This window comes from Colletotrichum phormii, assembly GCF_030913505.1.
Source record: "Colletotrichum phormii strain CBS 102054 chromosome Unknown BDP81scaffold_26, whole genome shotgun sequence".
In the NCBI taxonomy this organism is placed as follows: Eukaryota; Fungi; Ascomycota; class Sordariomycetes; order Glomerellales; family Glomerellaceae; genus Colletotrichum; species Colletotrichum phormii.
In genome coordinates, this window is record NW_026851468.1 from 128,297 (window position 1) to 144,859 (window position 16,563).

Consider the following 16,563-nt stretch of genomic DNA (forward strand, 5'->3'; position numbering starts at 1 on the left):
GATGAGAGACAGTACGGAGTACCCAGACACGCCAGGTTAGGTATCTGCTCCAGAGATGCGAGTCTGTTCAGACTACCGACTCTTATACGTATCTACCTATACATCCCCATACAGAATCTGGGCAATTAGCTGCAGACGCCATCGTCCGTTCCGGCAACCACATGGTTAGCCTGTCAACCTGGGGTAACCGACCGAGCCATAACACACTCTATGTGTACCACACGCAGGGCACAGGCATGGGCTACGACAGAGCCAATGTTGCCAGTTGAAGATTTTTTTTTTAATTCAACCGTATTTGCATAGGGCCTCGCTACGGCGAGCACGAGTAGGCCGCTCATCAGCTTCAAAGTTTCTCAACTTTTCCATCGTCAACCACACTCTAATAACCCCAAATAAGCCCGGGGTTACAGGCTGAGATCCATCAGCCAACGTCCTCAGTTCACGTGCTACGGTGCACGATTGGCACTATGCGCAACCCGGCAGTGAGTCTGGTTGTTCACACATTGACACAGAAAGTGATGGCAAAGCTTTGCTGGCTCTGCCTAGGGGTCACCTACAGCTCATCAGCCTCGTGAGGGCCAGGGCCCCAGGGGAAGCTTCCTCTACCCCTGCGCTCTGCCAGACCTTTGTTGACCGCCTTGAGGTTGTTGTACTCAGGGCCGTCCTCGCCCAGGCCCCAAGCGAATACGCCACCGAGTCTTTTATCGTCGACGAGGGCGGGGAATTTGCGCAGGATGGCATCGGGGGTATCGTATGTCCAGAACCGCTTCTCGGCCCTGTCAAGGTAGTAGTAGCCTCCGCCCTCCTTGTCATACTTGCCTTCCTTCTGAGCTCTCTCGAAAGAGGCTTTTACGTCTTCTTGAACCCCATCGTTCCAGCTAAAGCCTCCCGTCTGGCCCAGATCCCCGCCCGTAACGGGATCCTCCATGAGTGGTGTCGGGCATCCAACCTCTTTGCCCTCGGGGCAATCCGTCGTCTTGAACCACTTGGTGTAAAAGGCGAAGCCGAGATTGATCTTGTGAGCCGGTACTCCTCTGGCCATGTAGTTATCGACAGCAATTCTGGACAGCTCCATGCCTGTGTGGTGCTTGGTCACATTATCGCGGCGGTTCATCATGTCGTAGGTCATGACATTGACAAAGTCGAGACTGCGGACGATACGAGGGACCGTCTCCTTGGTGAAGGCAATCATGTCGCGTTCAAGACCTGGAGTCGCGGCCGAGATGAGCTTGCCCTTGGGGAGCTGCCTGCGGACCTCCTCAAGCAGCAAGGGGTATGCCTCAATCTCCCACTTCTTCTTCTCGTTGGTGCTGTTCTCAACCTTGTAGTCCTCGCCATTACCGCTGGGTTGGGGTTTAGTAACTGTCTCTGCTGCGGGTCTTTGTAATGGCCACAGGTATAGTGATTGAAGCTCACCCAATCCATATCAATACCGTCAGCACCGGTTGCCTTGACCATGTCGGCAACATTCTGGGCCCACTTCCTTCGCGACTCCGGGGTGCGGGCGGCGGTATCGAAGCCCTTGGTGTCACTCCAGCCGCCAATGGCGACCATAACCTTGGTGCCCGGCATGAACTGAGTACGGACCTTATCGACGGTGGTGAAGAGGGGCCACTCGGCCACGTCCTTGTTGAAGGTGTCCGAGTTCATGAAAGCCAGCTCCACGTGCGTGATGTGAGACACAAGCTCTCTAGAGGGGACGTTTGGGTGTTGGCTGTGGCTTGCGTTAGCGGTTCATGTCCGTCTACCTTAGCCACCTACTCAAGCCGCCTTGTGATGAGTGTTAGTAGAAGCTATTTACTCACCCAGTGAGATACATGACGCATTTGAGATCGGATGCAGCCCTTTCGGCGGTCTCTTGGGCCGAGGCCATTGCGGCGGACTGCAAAAGTATGAGCAGACCGCCCAGAGCGGTGGACAGTAGCTTCATGTCGGTGCCAGCGTTGTAAGGGATGATGGCTTCGAGGTGTGGAAGCTCTCACAGGGCGCGTGCATGAGCTTGGAGACGAGGGATGAAAACAAAAGGTGAGAGAGAGCGTGTTGGGGTCGAGTTAGAGATAGTCAAAAAGATGGGCAGCAGACTTAAACGCAAAGGAACAGGCCAAAGACGGGCGAAACAAAAGAGAAGGAGAAACGGCAGATGAATCAGCTGCCGGGTGTCCGATGTTTCCTCAACTTCCTCTTTCCGCCGGGATCTTCTCGGTGCAGGAACCCCGCTGTGGCGGATGCGCCCTACCACGGTGCTCAAGTGGTGTTTGGCGGCATTGGCGCACCTGCTTGCCGGAGGGGATGGACCCCGCAGCAATTAACCTTAAGACGACGGGACGCTCTTTCCAGGACGGCAGAGGGCGAGCAGATACGAATATTCGTAAGGTACGTACGGAGTAGATACCTACGAACAACTTCATGGAATGGAAGGCACTCTGAAGACAACAAGATATGTACCAGGAATGACCTTAGGACTCACAGTTTCTCTTCTCATTTCAGAAACCTCGAGCAATCAGGATGGGAAAGGGTGCAGCAAATGGAAAATGATGCATATCAACAATCTTCATTCCATCCGAGCCCCGAATGTCTGCGCCAGTTCAGTTGGTGACTTTGCCGGTGGGACAGTCTTCAAGTCGCCGGCTTACGCAATGACTGGCTGGTTGGTGTGTTGCAGCGGAGGGGACCCAACCAACTCGAACGTAACTTTGATGCGGGTGGACGAACCTCTTCATGATTACTTGCCAGCCTAAGGTATTACCTACCCAGGAAGGTAAGGCATCCCAACTGACCGATCCCTTAGGCTGTTGGGAACTGGCAACAAAGAGACACGAAACCGAGCGCTCGGGTATTGTGCGTTTTGCAGCTTCCAAACAGGTCGACCAGGTCTTTCCCGGTCCGTTCTTCACTTCGAGCAGGAACAAGGTCTGCGCTTCGGTGAGAGCTCTAGCGGGGTACCCACATCTCGGTGAGCCCTTCACCTTGAAAATTTCATCCCGCCGCCGGCCTGCGTGTGTCTAAGCCAGCTACCTCTCCCATCGCTCAGCTTCCTGCCTATTTCGACCTTGAGACCGCCTCAACTTGGGTCCCCACGACTTCCTTCGCACATTGCTACAGCTGGTATTTCTGCAACAGAGCTTCATCTGCCCAATTGATGCAGCAATCATGTTTGAGAACCTCTGCACCCTCCCCCTCTCCGCCGAGGTCTTCACCCAGGTCCTCCACCCTACCGAGCCGCTACTGACCGTTGGCTTGTCTACCGGCCACGTCGAAACCTTCCGTCTCCCTTCCTCCGGCGACAACGATTCTGAAGCTTCCGATGACCCCGATACGAGCATAGCATCAAGCGGTCGTGGGGCTATCGACAGCGTCTGGCGCACAAGGCGTCACAAGGGAAGCTGTAGAGCCCTGGCCTACAGCCACGATGGTTCTGGTACGTAGCTATGCGCCTAATGCGCTACAAAGATCAATGGCATTTTCTCTTCGAAACCCTGGCTGACTTGTCTTCTTTGAATTGATAGCCCTCTACTCCGCCGGCACGGATGGCTTGATCAAGCACTTCTCCCCGACGACCGGCAAGGTCATCTCTAAAGTCATCATCCCCTCCTCGAATAAGCAGATCGACGCCCCGACACTCATGCACGTTCTGAGTTCTCAGAGCCTCCTTCTCGGCTGCGACTCCGGAGCTATGCACATATTTGACCTGCGGGACGGCGTCCCCTCGGCCAAGCCTGCTCAGACACACTTCCCTCACTCCGACTACGTCTCTGCCATCGTCCCGTTGCCTCCTTCCGCCGAGAGCACCTCTGGCTTCTCCAAGCAATGGGTCTCTATTGGTGGAACGACGCTCGCTGTGACAGATGTGCGCAGAGGCGTTCTTGTCCGCTCCGACGACCAAGAAGACGAGCTGCTATCTGCTGCCTACGTCCCCGGCCTCGGCCCCAAGAATAACAGGAACAACGGTATCGTCGCTGTCGGATCCGGCTCCGGGGTGGTCACGGTCTGGGACAAGGGTGCTTGGGATGACCAACAAGAACGCATCATCGTTGACGGCGGCAAGAGCGGCGGTGAGAGTCTGGACGCTCTGGCCTTGGTCCCCGAAGAGCTTGGGCTGGGGAAGAAGCTGGTCGTCGGCCTCGGTGATGGTAGCCTCCGGGTGGTGGACTTGGTAACTAGGGAGGTCGACAAGTCCCTGAATCTCCGCCATGACGACGTTGAAGGTGTCATTTCCGTTGCCTTTGACTCTCAGAATCGCCTGATAACTGCCGGCGGTAGGACGGTTAAGGTATGGGAGGAGCTGTCCGAGCTTCAGGGCGAGCCCCAAGGCAGTGACGAGGATAGCGACAGCGATAGCGATGACGAGACCTCTGGCAAGCGCCGGGCAGACAGCGACAGTGATGATGATAGCGACAGTGATGACGATTCAAAGCCACGAAGCAAGCGCCAGAACACGGGAGCCGACAAGCTTGGCCCAATGGGCGCGCACGGCATCCTAGGCTTTGACGGCTTGGACTAGACTGATATCTTACATTTACTTAATGATACCCTCCAGTGCCGTCTGTAGAAAAGGATGAGCCATTCAAGGAACCATTTCAACTCTGTTGCATCTTGATGATGCAGTGACTTCTACTCCTGGCGTTCTGGTGTCCTGGGAGATCTTTGCCTTTCGGAGTAAGAGAGCGAGCATGGCCTGACGGCAGTTGGCGACTTCATCAAAAGAATTAGAGGGCTTGGAATCGTGTGACGAGATGCTTCTTCCGCCCACGTATCGGCCCAGCTGTCAACTGCCGACCTCCAACGCCGGGCCCGGGACTTGGGTAACCTCCGCAGCGGTCGGACCCCGCTCCCCGCCGATGACAAACGACTGACAGAATGAACGGCAAGCTTCCTGTATAAACGCACTTACCTATATCTTCCTTCATGACATGCACCAGAATTCGTTCTCCTATACACAGGCACTGAATATCTACCCTTTGCTATGGACACCATAAATCCCTTTGTCTTTGGCATCACCACCCCCAAAGTTTTCTTCGGGCCGGGCTCTGTCAATGAGCTACCCGGCGAACTCCAGTCCCGCAAGTTCTCGAAACCTCTCATCATCTGCTCCCCGTCTCGGACTTCTCTCGCAAAAAGGATCCTGGACAGCTTGAAAGAAACAGGCTTTTCAGACGTGGAAATTCTCGATACTGCCATTGTCCACAACCCGAGCGACATCATCGGTCCCGCCGTTGACCGAGCACAGGGCCGCGATGTTCTCATATCAGTCGGAGGCGGCAGTGCCGTCGGTCTAGGAAAGGCAATTGCTCTTCGCACCGGCATGCCGCAAGTGGCTATTCCAACAACGTACTCGGGCTCCGAGATGACACCCATCATCGGGGAGACAAAAGATGGAAAGAAGACGTCAACAACAGACCCCAAGATCTTGCCCAAGGTGGTCATCTACGACGTTGACCTGACCATGGATTTGCCGGTAAAAGTCAGCGGTCCAAGTGGTATCAACGCTATGGCGCACTCATGTAGGCCGCCCATCCCAAGGTTATTTCTTAAGCAGGAACTGACATTTGATCTAGTTGAAGCATTATACTCCCGCCAGGCTAGCCCGCTGACAGACCACTTTGCTTTGGAGTCCATCAGGGCACTGTCGAGTGCCCTACCAGTGATTGTGTCAGACCCCTCCTCGGTCGAGGCACGCACCTCGGCTCTGTACGGCGCGTTCCTGGCTGGCTTGTTGGCGGCAGCAACCGGCATCGCGCTACAGCACAAGCTGGCTCACGCGGCCGGCGGTACTCTGAATCTCCCTCACGCCGAGACACACTCGATCTTCCTGCCGCACAGTATGGCGTTCAACGCGCAGGCCTTTCCCGAGGACACTAGGACCAAGCTCTCCTTCGCTCTCGCGCAGAGTACCGAGGATTCGCCTGCGGGCATCGTAGCTGGCCTGAATAAGTTACTCCGGGTCCTGGACATCCCTACGGGCCTCAAGGATATCGGTATGCAGGAGAAGGACATTGACCGCGTTGCTGACGTGGCATCCGATAAGCCATATTGGAATCCCCGTCCTCTGGAGAAGGTTACGATTCGTGAAATCATCCGCAGAGCGTGGGCTGGGGAGCAGGCACAGACTGATCTTTAGACTCGATTGAATTGGATTCCTTCTATTTGTCTTTCTTCTCCTTCTCCTTCTGCCATTTACATGCTTTACGCACCGGGTCTCGAGTAGTCCAACGTTCTTACTCGCTTCCACGTCTCCCGCACCACTCTTTCCTGCGCCTCTCGTGCCGTCTCGGTCTCGGTCGATCCTGCGGGTCTGCGTAGTGTTAGCAATGTCTAGCATTCCGCCCGAGGGCTCGACGAACCGAATAGCGAGGTAAAGTCTGCCGCCGAGCTTCGCTTCCGGGACGACGCTCGTGTCTTCGGGAGGGTTGGCTATTGTTACGAGACCACCGGCCTCCTCGAGAATCGCGAAGCCTGCAGCAACGTCCCTAAAGCAGTTGTGTCAGTTCCCGTGCCTTGTTGAGTCTGTGATGGTCGGGCTGTCTCACCATTCCCAGCATCCGCCCTCCCACCAAATGTCAAATGATCCCATTGCTGTGTATGCCAGATCCAGAGTAGCACTATATCGTCAGCAAGCGTCCCCATCCAAGCCATACCACACAGTAGACGTGTTCGAACTCACCTTCCCAAGCTCCTCATGCCATGCACCATGCCACCCTTGCCGCCGCGTCCCTTACGCTCGGCAGCCATGTTCATGAAGCTCTCGACCTTGCGGTGCATGTTGCCGTCCGGTGTGTCTCGACGATCCTTGCCCCATTCGCAGGAGAAAACGCAGCCGCTAGGCGCATTGGCGGGCAGTGGGTTTAGAACGAGCGGCAGCCTCTGTGTCTCGTTCATCCACGCACCATGTCCCTTGAGCGACGAGAAAGTCTGGTTCAAGAAGGGGGCGTTGATGACGCCAATGACGGGCTTGCCCTTGATAGCGAATCCGATGGAGACGCAGAACATTGGGAATAAGTGGGTGAAGTTGACGGTGCCATCGAGGGGGTCAACAATCCATGTCGGCCGTTCGTCGACAAGGTAGTCACGCGATGCGCCGGCCGAATATGTCTCTTCGCCTAGGAAGCTGCAAGCTTGTCAATATCAGACTGTCCGAGACATTACAGAGTCGAGGCTATCAGGTGAGTCGACTCACTTGTGGCTGGGATACTTCTTTGCGACGGATGTGTGGATGAAAGCTTCGACTTCTAGGAGCGGGCACCGTGCTGTCAGCAAGAAACAAGTTGCCTCAACGCGCATTGGGATATCGGCAGATGCAGAGTCAACGCACCTGTGTCTGTCTTGGTCACCAGATCGACCGAGTTATCCTTTTCTGTGAATGCCTGCGTCTCGCCTCCGGATCCCCATCTTGACTTGGCCGCCGTCATGAGCATCTCTCCCGCCTCTTTGCCCAACTGGATGGCAAAGTCGTAGATTTCGCGGAGCTCGGCGTCGCTAATGTCGACCATTGTGACGGTTTTCTGTGATTCGTATGACCTATGACTGGAAAGATTGGTAGACAAGCTGCACGGTAAAGCTAGGAGGAGAGCAAGCCAAACAATGGAAGAGTCAGATCAGAGTCAGAGAGAGTTGTGTGAAACTGCGAGAAAGAGCACGAGGCAACGAGACAAGCTGTCCGCAGTCGGCACCGGGCTCACCTAGCTTGCGTTATCAGAGCACCTAAGCTGCAAATCGGTGGTGACTCGACGGCTGGGCCGCCGCCAACCGAAGAATCATCCACTGCGGAAGCACAGCGGATGACGTCCGGTGCTCTATCAGCGGGGCATCCCCGCATAGGGCCCCGCCTAAAGAGCCCAAAAATGGTCCCATAGGCCGCTAACCGGATCCTTAGAGGTCAAGGAACACTGCCAAAAGGTCCATTACTAAGGCTGGTTGGTGGTGGACTTCCGAGAAAGGAGGGGCACTCACTCATATTTCTGCGACATTGTCACCTCGAGAGCTCCAGGATGAGTGAAAACGGAGTAAAACATAGAGAGGGATGGCCTGGATCTTATGTGAAATGACACGGCGGTTAATATGCAGCCGTGTAAGCATTGGCAAAGCTCCTGTGTTGGCAGATCTTGAGAAGTTGATGACTTGTGAAGACAAAGACTCATCGTACTTCGAATCTGAGCGTGGAAATTCATCCAAGTTGATTGACTTTTCATCAAAAACTCATTAATCGGGCTCATCTCAAGACTAGCACATGATAGAAACGATTCGCCGGATCCTCTGCATCAATACTGTGAAGTTTTTCTTCTGGAATACAATAAACTGAAGAGCCGTTATCGATAACTAAAGCTCTATAACTAGGTTCATACATCACACGTCCGTATGCCTAGGCGTCTCAACTATTGTTGAAGTAGGAAACTTCATGGGGTCACGCACACGGAATCGAAAAGGAGGAGCCAATGTTGATCTGGAGACTTCAATATGAAGATTGTTTTCCTCAAAGAAAAAGAAACAGTAGTGTAAATACTATATAATCGCTATGCAAAATGTTCAATCTTCATGTCTTCTCCCCTCATAGTGACGCCGTAACCTGTGCTGATGGCTCTTCTACTCTCAGCCTCATGTCTCTCACGAGCTTAGACCAAGCGACGGCTCCTCTCTTTGCCAATTCCTCAGGGACACCGTGGTCCTCCTCTGACATCCTCCTGTTGAACAGCTCAAAGCTGACCCAGCCCTCGAAACCGAGACCCTGAAAAATCGCGGCGCAAAGCTCCCGGACGGGAAGATACGCGCCTCTTGAATACTCGCCGTAGAATAGACGGCAGTTTCTTGACCAAGACATGCGGTGCGGCTGCTCAGCGTTGTAGTAGGGGTGCGTTTCGCAGATAGGCTCGGCGAGGCGCTCAGCGTCGACGACCTGCACGTAGATAATCTTGGAGACATCAACAGTCGTGAGCAACCGTTGGATAGAGTCTTTAACGGCTTGCTCGGCATCGACGACCTTTCCGGAAGCTGCTGTAGGGTCCGCAAAGATGCGACCGGCAATGTTGAACGTATCGAGGCACATGCCAAAGTTGGGCCGGTCGACCCGTTGAATCACCTCCCAGCAGGTCTCCCAAACATCGACCCTCGTTCCCCATGAGAGAGACTCATATGAGAACTGGATAGGGGGGTTGGACGCAGCACCAATGTCGGCCACTTCAGCAAGGTCGGCAATGTGAAGTTCAAGATCCTCAGAAACCTGCTCTGCGGGCAAGACGTTGCTGGGAATCTGGATCAGATCTGTGCCGAGAACGTGGGCAAGCTGGATCCAAACACGCAACTCCTCGATGCGGCGGGCGTGCTGCTCACGGTCGATGAGTCCCTCAAAGTGTTGGAAAGGCTGAAGGCAGATGATCTCGATGTTGCGGACGTCGCACATCCTCTTAACAATGCCAGCAGCTGCGAGTTGGTTGTCGATCAAGGCAGCACCGCCAAGCAACTGCTCGGCAACGTCCATGAGATCCTCGTGCCAGAGCTCGATGCCCTGGTAGCCATACTTGGCGGCCATGTCCATCTTGTGCTCAAAGCTGTGGCCTGCCCAGCATCGGCCGAGCGACATTGTGCTGATTCCTAACCGGGAAGGCATTGTGATTGTGTGTGAGATGTGAGGTTGGCGGCGATAAAATAGCAAGGGGTATCAAAGTGCGAATGGAATGCGAAGACAACACAAAGTTACTTCGATAAGGTGGTGGGTGTCTTTCTGGTATTGAGAATAGTAAGATGGACTTAGAAGTAGGATGGAGGGAGTACCTGAGTCTAAAGAGGCGGACGTCTACTGGTATACATTTGCCCTCGGCAGCAGGGGATCGGGAAGATTATTTGCAGCTCTCGATCCCTGTATCTAAGCAGAATGGCAATGACAGACCCATACGGCAACTCTGTCGCAGAGAACGGTAGGTGGCTTTACCCAATGATCTCGTCTGCTGCCATACTGTATCCGGGCCACACCGGACGCCCGAGGGGCGATGGAGGGAGGAGGAGGAAAGTCATTCACCCGCCACCTACCCCATCTTATCGGCGTCAGATGTTTCCAAGCATACCGATCTGGGGATTTCTGGGGCGCCCGAGGGTAGCCGGACCAGTCTGAATGACGCTCTGCAGCACGTCTACACACCCCGAGCCTGTGGTAGCGGGATGTACGGTGCCCATCACCAAGTGTGGTGGTTGAACCAAGGCGTGGGAAGCTAGACTGACGGCTGGTGACGCTGAACTTGTCAGGCGCCGCCGGTTGTCAGGAAGAACACTTCTCCAAAGTGGAGGATAAACATTCTCCAGACTGGCACTCGGATGAGTGGGAGCACCAAACGAACAGGGGGGCGGGCGTCTTTGGTGTCGTATGCCCACCATTCCGAGGCCCAGACTGTCCGGCACTTCTCACTGGCTGTTGACTGGAGAGTTCTTTGCCGGAAGTCCCTCTCAGAAATCGCGGCGAGATGCCGATGGGAAAAGCCCTGATGCGGATTCCACGCGATCTTGAGAAGCCCGTTCTAGTGCCCCGGACTTTTCCCCGTATTCCGCAAGAATGATTAATTCGATACAGCTATCATTGGACCGATGAATCTCCATTTGGAGACAACAAGAAGGGAGTAAGAGCGAGGCACAAAAAGTGGCTTCCATTAGACCCCATTTTCCCCCCATTTTCTGCGGTTGACAATTCCCACCGGATTTTAGACTAAAAAGAGCCCTGGTTTTCTCCATTTGTTGCATCTTGCCATAACGCCATTCCTACCGTTCTTCAGTCAGTTGCACAGCAGCCTTGCAGATACCATTCGAAACTACCAAACAAGAGAGACAGAGACAGAGACAGACAACCCTTGATCTCACCCCCAGTATCACTCACTCACTTTCCTAAACTCAACCAACTCACATCAAGCAACAATGGCTAGTGCTGCCCCCGTCGAGCAGGTGGAAGACACTATTGCGGTCAAGATTGAACAGCTTGACCGCCACGGTTACCTGTTTGGCCAAAAAATTACACATTCCCTGTCACCACTCCTGCACACCACCATCTACGAGGGTATTGGCCTGAAATGGGAGCAAATGAGACTGGACTCGGCAGACCTGCCGCTGTTCCTGGAACTCATCAAGCACCCCAAATTCTACGGCAGCTCAGTCACCATGCCCAATAAGGTTGCCATCATCCCTCACCTCGACGAGCTGACGGATGAGTGCCGCGATGTTGGTGCCTGCAACACACTTTTCATCAGAGAACGCGACGGCAAGCGGATATACTGCGGCACCAACACGGACGTTATCGGCGTCCGTGAGTCTTTTGTCCAGAACGTCACCGATGCGGATGCCGTCTACCACAACAAGCCGGCTCTGGTCATCGGAGGCGGCGGTGCGGCCAGAAGTGCCGTTTACGCTCTGCGCAAGTGGATGAAGGCCACCGACATCTACCTCGTCAACCGTGACAAGAGCGAGGTCGACGCAGTCATCGAGGAGTGCTCCGCGCGGGGTTATGGAGACAATCTGTATCACGTCTCCACCGTCGAGGAGGCGAGAGACCTCGAGGCCCCCGGCGCTATTGTGGCTTGCGTGCCCAACTTCACTCCCAAGACACCAGAGGAAATTGTGGCGCGTGAGATTCTCGTCGAGTTCCTGCACAAGGATCGCAAGGGTGCTATCCTCGAGATGTGCTACAACCCTACGCCTTACACAGAAATCGGTGCCCTTGCAGAGGATGCCGGCTGGCAGGTCATTCTGGGCACTGAGGCCATGATTTACCAGGGTCTTGAACAGGTCAGTCAATACACAGCTTGGGCCTCATCTTTTTTATACACATCTCTAACAACTCAACAGGATCGATACTGGACTGGCAAGGAGGTCGACGAACTTCCCGTACAAAAAGTAAAGGAGGTGATTGCGGCAAAGCTCTCACAACACTCAAAACTGTAAAAGAATAATGATCACCATAGACGCCTTGCATAGCTAGATTCTCAGCGACTGTTTCAACAGAAGAAGATGACTTTGATGAAGATTCTTGAAGTTCTATGGTTTGATGATGCAACTCCTACCTCGGTGACTGCAGGGCGTTTACTCAACAGGTTTGGATTGAACTCGTGCACGAATTCGGAAGTATTCTTCTGACCATCTATGCGTACAAATCTTTCACAATTTCTTAGTCAACTTGATCTGGACTTATGCCATGCGTAGCGTCATTGGTGCTAGGTTAGATGTTCTTTGTCCTTTCAATGCAAACTGGCATAACAAACACCGAGCGGGGACTAGTAACCTGCCGGGTAAGAACTCTCCCGTGAGCTGGCACACACTTTTCAGATCCCTACACTTCTCCACATAACCTCTGTCCTTGTGATCTTACCTGAGCGGCGGATCAGCGTAACCGCTGAGCCCAGGGAGTATCCGTACGGATATGGATAGTGTCTTTTGAAATGTTGCACCGTCCACGAAAACCGATTTAGCACTGGAGAATGCCACTAGCTTGTCCAGTTCCAGTGGCCCAATGGAAGAAGTCTTATCATGCGTTCGCGTACTAGGTACAGTGCAGCGCTGAGGTCTCCAAGCGTGGAATAAAATCGACCTGGGATAATGATCCGTACACATGTCAAAACATTCGCTTTTGCTGCATCTGCAATCTTAAAGCCTACTCATGCTTGACAAAATGAGATGATACTAAGATCTCACAACGAGCGAGGATATTTGATGCAATTTTTACATTGATTGGAAAACAAGTCGATTCTTCACGGGAATAGAGAAACCAACTCAGTTGTGATATTTGGACATCCAACAGCCGTAATCAGAGTGAGTGCTTCGATATCGTTTCACAGACCATCAAAGGACAGTCCCCCGCCTAGCGTAATTAGAACTCAGTAAATTATGTTTCTCGCAATGAATTTTCGACCTTAGCACAATTATGCTAGATTTTCGAGTCTAGGAAGATTCATTGTACAGGCATGGCTTTATTTTCACAGTATGTATGAAGACGATGATGAGACATATCGTAGGCACCGGGTCGAAAACATTACGGATGATATGAGTTCCATCACAGGAAATACGTTTCCACCTCTGCACTGGATAACAGTGGACAGACAGCTTTCGTCTCCAGAGAACAGACCAAGGGCGAATCGTAACCCTTGGTCTGTAACTGTACCGTGCATATACATTCCGAGTTTCAGTAACATTTACCCGGCGAGCGCTCTTGTCTTCGTAAGCCGCAAATTACCCCTGCACTGCCAGTCTTCTCGTACCACAATTGAGTCTGAGAAGGCTCAGATGGGATCATTCTCTCCACGCCGTGCTTACGAAACATGATCAGGTTTTGCGAAGTACATGTACAAGATGTCTCGCGTATTGAAAGGCCCATAATTGCGTGGGAGCTGGATGAATATTTGAAGTCGTCTTTTCCAGCTTTGGTTTCTCTTGATTTGTTCGACCTTAAGTAACTATTCTCTTGCGCCAAGGGGAACAAGCAGATACGGATACACACAACCACGAAGACAGTTTGCCAAACGACCAGCCACCACGATCGAAACTATCTGCCCTGCCGTGACAGCCAAGAGCGGGACTTAGCTTACTTTGCTTTTTACACCTCATGCAGCACCTCAGCTTAGCATTGGTATCACCCTGGTTCGCTCTTCCTCCTCTCCGTCTCAACTCTCAACGCCGTCGCTCGCTCTACCCCCGCTCTTGCATAGACTTGTACTTGTACTTTGTGTCTCGAATGTGACTCGATGACTCGCTTTATGGGTCACTTGCGGGATCGGCTCGGGATGGAAGCATGTGAATTCCTAGAGACTGGAATCTTGGAATAGCCACCTAGCTGCTCTAACCATTCAAACGTCCTTCATATCATATTAGTAAACCGTGAACCCATTCATTAAACGCTGTCCTTCCTCTCTACCTGGTTGATTTCCGCATCATCAGACTTCTCTCCGAATCCATCGTCCGAGTATTGTCTGAATCCCTGCTCATCCGTCAACTCGGCCATGATGGTCTTGTTTGCCCGCCAGACAGGCTTAATTGTGAAGAGACGGTCCATGGTCTCCAAAGGAATGGACTTGGTCTCAGGCATCAGGAAGAAGATGAAGATGGCGGAGCAAATCATGAGCGAGGCGAAGAAGAAGTAGACTCCATAGCCCCACGCATTAAACATTTGCGGGGTGAAGCGAGAGATGATGAAGTTCCAGAACCAGTTGTTAGCAGCTGCGCTAGCCTGGCCGAGGGATCTGAGAGTACGTGTCAGTGACTTTGCCACGAAAGACCTGATGCAGATTTCAACATACCTCGTGTTCTGGTCGAACATCTCAGAGTTAATGACCCAAGGGGTGCCGTTCCACGAAGGCGTGTAGAACACTGTCCAGAGGTAGAAGAATACCATAGCGGAAATTCCGCCGCCGGAGAGACCGCCACCATTTCCAGATGCCGGGTTGAGAGCAAGGTAACCGCCAATGTACCACATGCACAAGGAGCCGCCAATGGCACCAATCATAAGCAGGTTGCGGCGACCAAGGTGGTCAATAAGCCAGAGAAGCCACACGAAGGTGACAATCGTCTTGACGACACCGAAAATGCCAGTTGTAAGGAAGCCGGTGTTGGTACCGGTGATGCCAATGCTCTTGAAGACCGTAGGGCTGTAGTAGTTGATGGCGTTGATACTGTTGAGGATTGTGTTAGAGACTCGGATACAGCTTGATATTCATGAAGGATTGCTCGCTTACCCAGAGCCGTTTTGCCACAAGAAAAGCATGCCACCAAGGAAGAAGCGCCACTGGACCTTGCTTTGCTTGAGAGAAGCGAAGGGCTTCCAGAAACCGGCACCAACTTCCTGGCGGTAGCGCTCGAGGTCGGCATCAATGTATTGAACCTCCTCAATGATGTACTTGTCTTCAGGGGACAGGTTTCTGTGAGAAGGGATTGGTCAGCCTGAGGTCATTAGCGAAATAATGGATTGTGGGGCACAAACCGCATCCAGCAAAGAGCCTTCATCGCCTCCTCTCTCTTGTACTTGGAGAACAGCCAACGGGGGGACTCGGGGATAAAGAGAGCTCCGACGAGCAAAAGGCCGGCAGGAATCAGCTGAACGGCGAAAGGAATGAGCCACTGGCTGTGGCTGGGAGCCATGGTAGAATCGACACCGTAGTTGATCCAGAAGCCGACGAGGCCACCGATTTGCCATCCGAGTTCGTAGATACCGACGAGACGTCCACGCACAGCGGGAGGGGAGAGTTCCGAAATGTAGATGGGAGTCATGTTGGAGCAGCCGCCCACACCGATACCCGCAAGAACTCTGCCAGCGAGGATGAGGCCGAGGCCGCGCTCGCGGTTGGCGCCAAGCATCATGCCGGCACCGAGGAGGAAGACTGTAGTGAAGAGCATCAAACTCTTCTTGCGGCCGAGGAAGTAACTGCTGACGTAGGCGAACAAACTTCCGAAGAAGGCACCGGCCTGGTAGACAGAAACGATATTGGACTTGAGCAGAGCCAGACCATCCTTGCTGTAGGAGGCAAACTGGAACTCCTCCATGAAGGAGGGCAGGGCGAGGGTGGTTCCGATGAAGGCAGAGTCATAGCCGATGGTACAACTGGCGAAAGACGCGATGATTGCGCAGAAGTAGACGCGCCAGTTGTACACCGCCTTGGGCGTCGGGCGGTCCTCTACGAGAGTGAAGAGAGCCATCGTGATGGTTGGGTAAGAGGTGTCTGGCGGTTGTTGGTGTTCGAGGCGAAGTTGAGACCGTCTGAACTCCAAGTCTTAGGTTGGGGTTGAAGAGTCAAGAGTCTTAAGGAGAGACGGAAAAAAAATCAGATTACGGCGGTCCAGGGTTGCCTTTGTATATGGACACGTCAGGGCTCTCTGGCTCTCCAACAACTTGGTAAAGACTGACTGACAGGTGGCGCACGTATCGGTTCGTCTGGGGTAAAGTCTGGGGGTCTGGAGCTGCGGAGTTTGGGTCATCCCACGGGGACCTTCCCACGGGGAGGGAATCGAGCGGCTGGACCGTGGACGAATGGGATCTGGGGTACGCTACACGAACAAACTCGCTCATGCGTCTGGAGATTCCGGAATGTTGACTATGGGGTGAACGCTTCTCCCTCCAACTAGAAGGTTGTTGGACTGGCGCGCCGTCTCCGAACCGGAGCAAAATCTGCAACCTATGACTGACTCGTTCTCCATACGCGTGGAGCCCGGCAGACATGTTCTTCTCCGCACCAACTATCTGTTTCCGAACTAGATCCAATCTCATAGACCCCCAAATGCTGGAGAACCCCTGCCCAGACCGGGGCTGTGGGTTGAATATTTATCCTGTAAGCGCTTCTCTATTGCCATTCGACTGTCTCGCATTGCACGTGGACGTCGTCCGACGTCCCAACTTGTGCCAATCCCAACCCAACGCAATGACAGCAATGCGGGTGAAGAACCTGTTCCCCAGCTTTCTCTGCCTGTGTCCGTACGCAGATATGGGGAAGATGCCTAGCCTACGGGGTGCATGCTGTGACTGTCAAGTCGGCAGGGGCTCAAATCAGGTTGTTGGTAGATACGCCAAGGTGGAGTTGAGAATATCCGGTTGAGATACGCCAACCAAGCCACCGG

General features: G+C 53.4%; 8 protein-coding genes across 8 annotated transcripts; 4 read left to right on the top strand and 4 right to left on the bottom strand.

Annotated features, from left to right (window-relative positions):
* Nucleotides 1-446: 446 nt before the first annotated feature.
* Nucleotides 447-1,873, bottom strand: BDP81DRAFT_502121 (family 18 glycosyl hydrolase; the record flags this gene model as incomplete). The annotated part of the gene is made up of 3 exons (XM_060595555.1): nucleotides 447-1,330; nucleotides 1,417-1,714; nucleotides 1,806-1,873. The coding sequence occupies 3 exons, from the start codon at nucleotides 1,871-1,873 to the stop codon at nucleotides 554-556; spliced, it is 1,143 nt and encodes a 380-aa protein (XP_060439908.1). The 3' UTR covers nucleotides 447-553.
* A 208-nt stretch (nucleotides 1,874-2,081) lies between these two features.
* BDP81DRAFT_114185 (uncharacterized protein) lies at nucleotides 2,082-2,874 on the top strand. Its single transcript, XM_060581519.1, has one exon. The coding sequence runs from the start codon at nucleotides 2,141-2,143 to the stop codon at nucleotides 2,594-2,596; it is 456 nt and encodes a 151-aa protein (XP_060439909.1). The 5' UTR covers nucleotides 2,082-2,140; the 3' UTR covers nucleotides 2,597-2,874.
* Nucleotides 2,705-4,674, top strand: BDP81DRAFT_438361 (WD repeat domain-containing protein jip5). Its single transcript, XM_060591315.1, has 2 exons — nucleotides 2,705-3,418; nucleotides 3,507-4,674. Exons 1-2 carry the CDS (start codon nucleotides 3,151-3,153, stop codon nucleotides 4,499-4,501), a joined length of 1,263 nt encoding a protein of 420 aa, XP_060439910.1. The 5' UTR covers nucleotides 2,705-3,150; the 3' UTR covers nucleotides 4,502-4,674.
* A 289-nt stretch (nucleotides 4,675-4,963) lies between these two features.
* On the top strand, nucleotides 4,964-6,118 carry BDP81DRAFT_330915 (iron-containing alcohol dehydrogenase; the record flags this gene model as incomplete). The annotated part of the gene is made up of 2 exons (XM_060585463.1): nucleotides 4,964-5,501; nucleotides 5,556-6,118. The coding sequence occupies 2 exons, from the start codon at nucleotides 4,964-4,966 to the stop codon at nucleotides 6,116-6,118; spliced, it is 1,101 nt and encodes a 366-aa protein (XP_060439911.1).
* Nucleotides 6,119-6,183: 65 nt separating this feature from the next.
* On the bottom strand, nucleotides 6,184-7,487 carry BDP81DRAFT_464887 (inositol monophosphatase; the record flags this gene model as incomplete). Its single annotated transcript, XM_060594209.1, has 6 exons — nucleotides 6,184-6,292; nucleotides 6,342-6,467; nucleotides 6,528-6,599; nucleotides 6,662-7,105; nucleotides 7,175-7,226; nucleotides 7,310-7,487. The coding sequence occupies 6 exons, from the start codon at nucleotides 7,485-7,487 to the stop codon at nucleotides 6,184-6,186; spliced, it is 981 nt and encodes a 326-aa protein (XP_060439912.1).
* Nucleotides 7,488-8,542: 1,055 nt separating this feature from the next.
* BDP81DRAFT_331119 (3-dehydroshikimate dehydratase) lies at nucleotides 8,543-9,598 on the bottom strand (the record flags this gene model as incomplete). Its single annotated transcript, XM_060585481.1, has 1 exon — nucleotides 8,543-9,598. One exon carries the CDS (start codon nucleotides 9,596-9,598, stop codon nucleotides 8,543-8,545), a length of 1,056 nt encoding a protein of 351 aa, XP_060439913.1.
* A 1,292-nt stretch (nucleotides 9,599-10,890) lies between these two features.
* Nucleotides 10,891-11,910, top strand: BDP81DRAFT_330847 (quinate dehydrogenase; the record flags this gene model as incomplete). The annotated part of the gene is made up of 2 exons (XM_060585452.1): nucleotides 10,891-11,754; nucleotides 11,815-11,910. The coding sequence occupies 2 exons, from the start codon at nucleotides 10,891-10,893 to the stop codon at nucleotides 11,908-11,910; spliced, it is 960 nt and encodes a 319-aa protein (XP_060439914.1).
* A 1,939-nt stretch (nucleotides 11,911-13,849) lies between these two features.
* BDP81DRAFT_330933 (general substrate transporter) lies at nucleotides 13,850-15,648 on the bottom strand (the record flags this gene model as incomplete). Its single annotated transcript, XM_060585465.1, has 4 exons — nucleotides 13,850-14,198; nucleotides 14,256-14,627; nucleotides 14,691-14,873; nucleotides 14,936-15,648. The coding sequence occupies 4 exons, from the start codon at nucleotides 15,646-15,648 to the stop codon at nucleotides 13,850-13,852; spliced, it is 1,617 nt and encodes a 538-aa protein (XP_060439915.1).
* Between the last annotated feature and the right edge of the window lie 915 nt (nucleotides 15,649-16,563).

Bases quoted from the DNA above. Each gene is read 5' to 3' on its own strand.
- BDP81DRAFT_114185 (XM_060581519.1), top strand. From the start codon at position 2,141: ATGAATCAGCTGCCGGGTGTCCGATGTTTCCTCAACTTCCTCTTTCCG.
- BDP81DRAFT_438361 (XM_060591315.1), top strand. From the start codon at position 3,151: ATGTTTGAGAACCTCTGCACCCTCCCCCTCTCCGCCGAGGTCTTCACC. The intron at 3,419-3,506 runs GTACGTAGCTAT...TTGAATTGATAG, and splicing joins CTACAGCCACGATGGTTCTG to CCCTCTACTCCGCCGGCACG.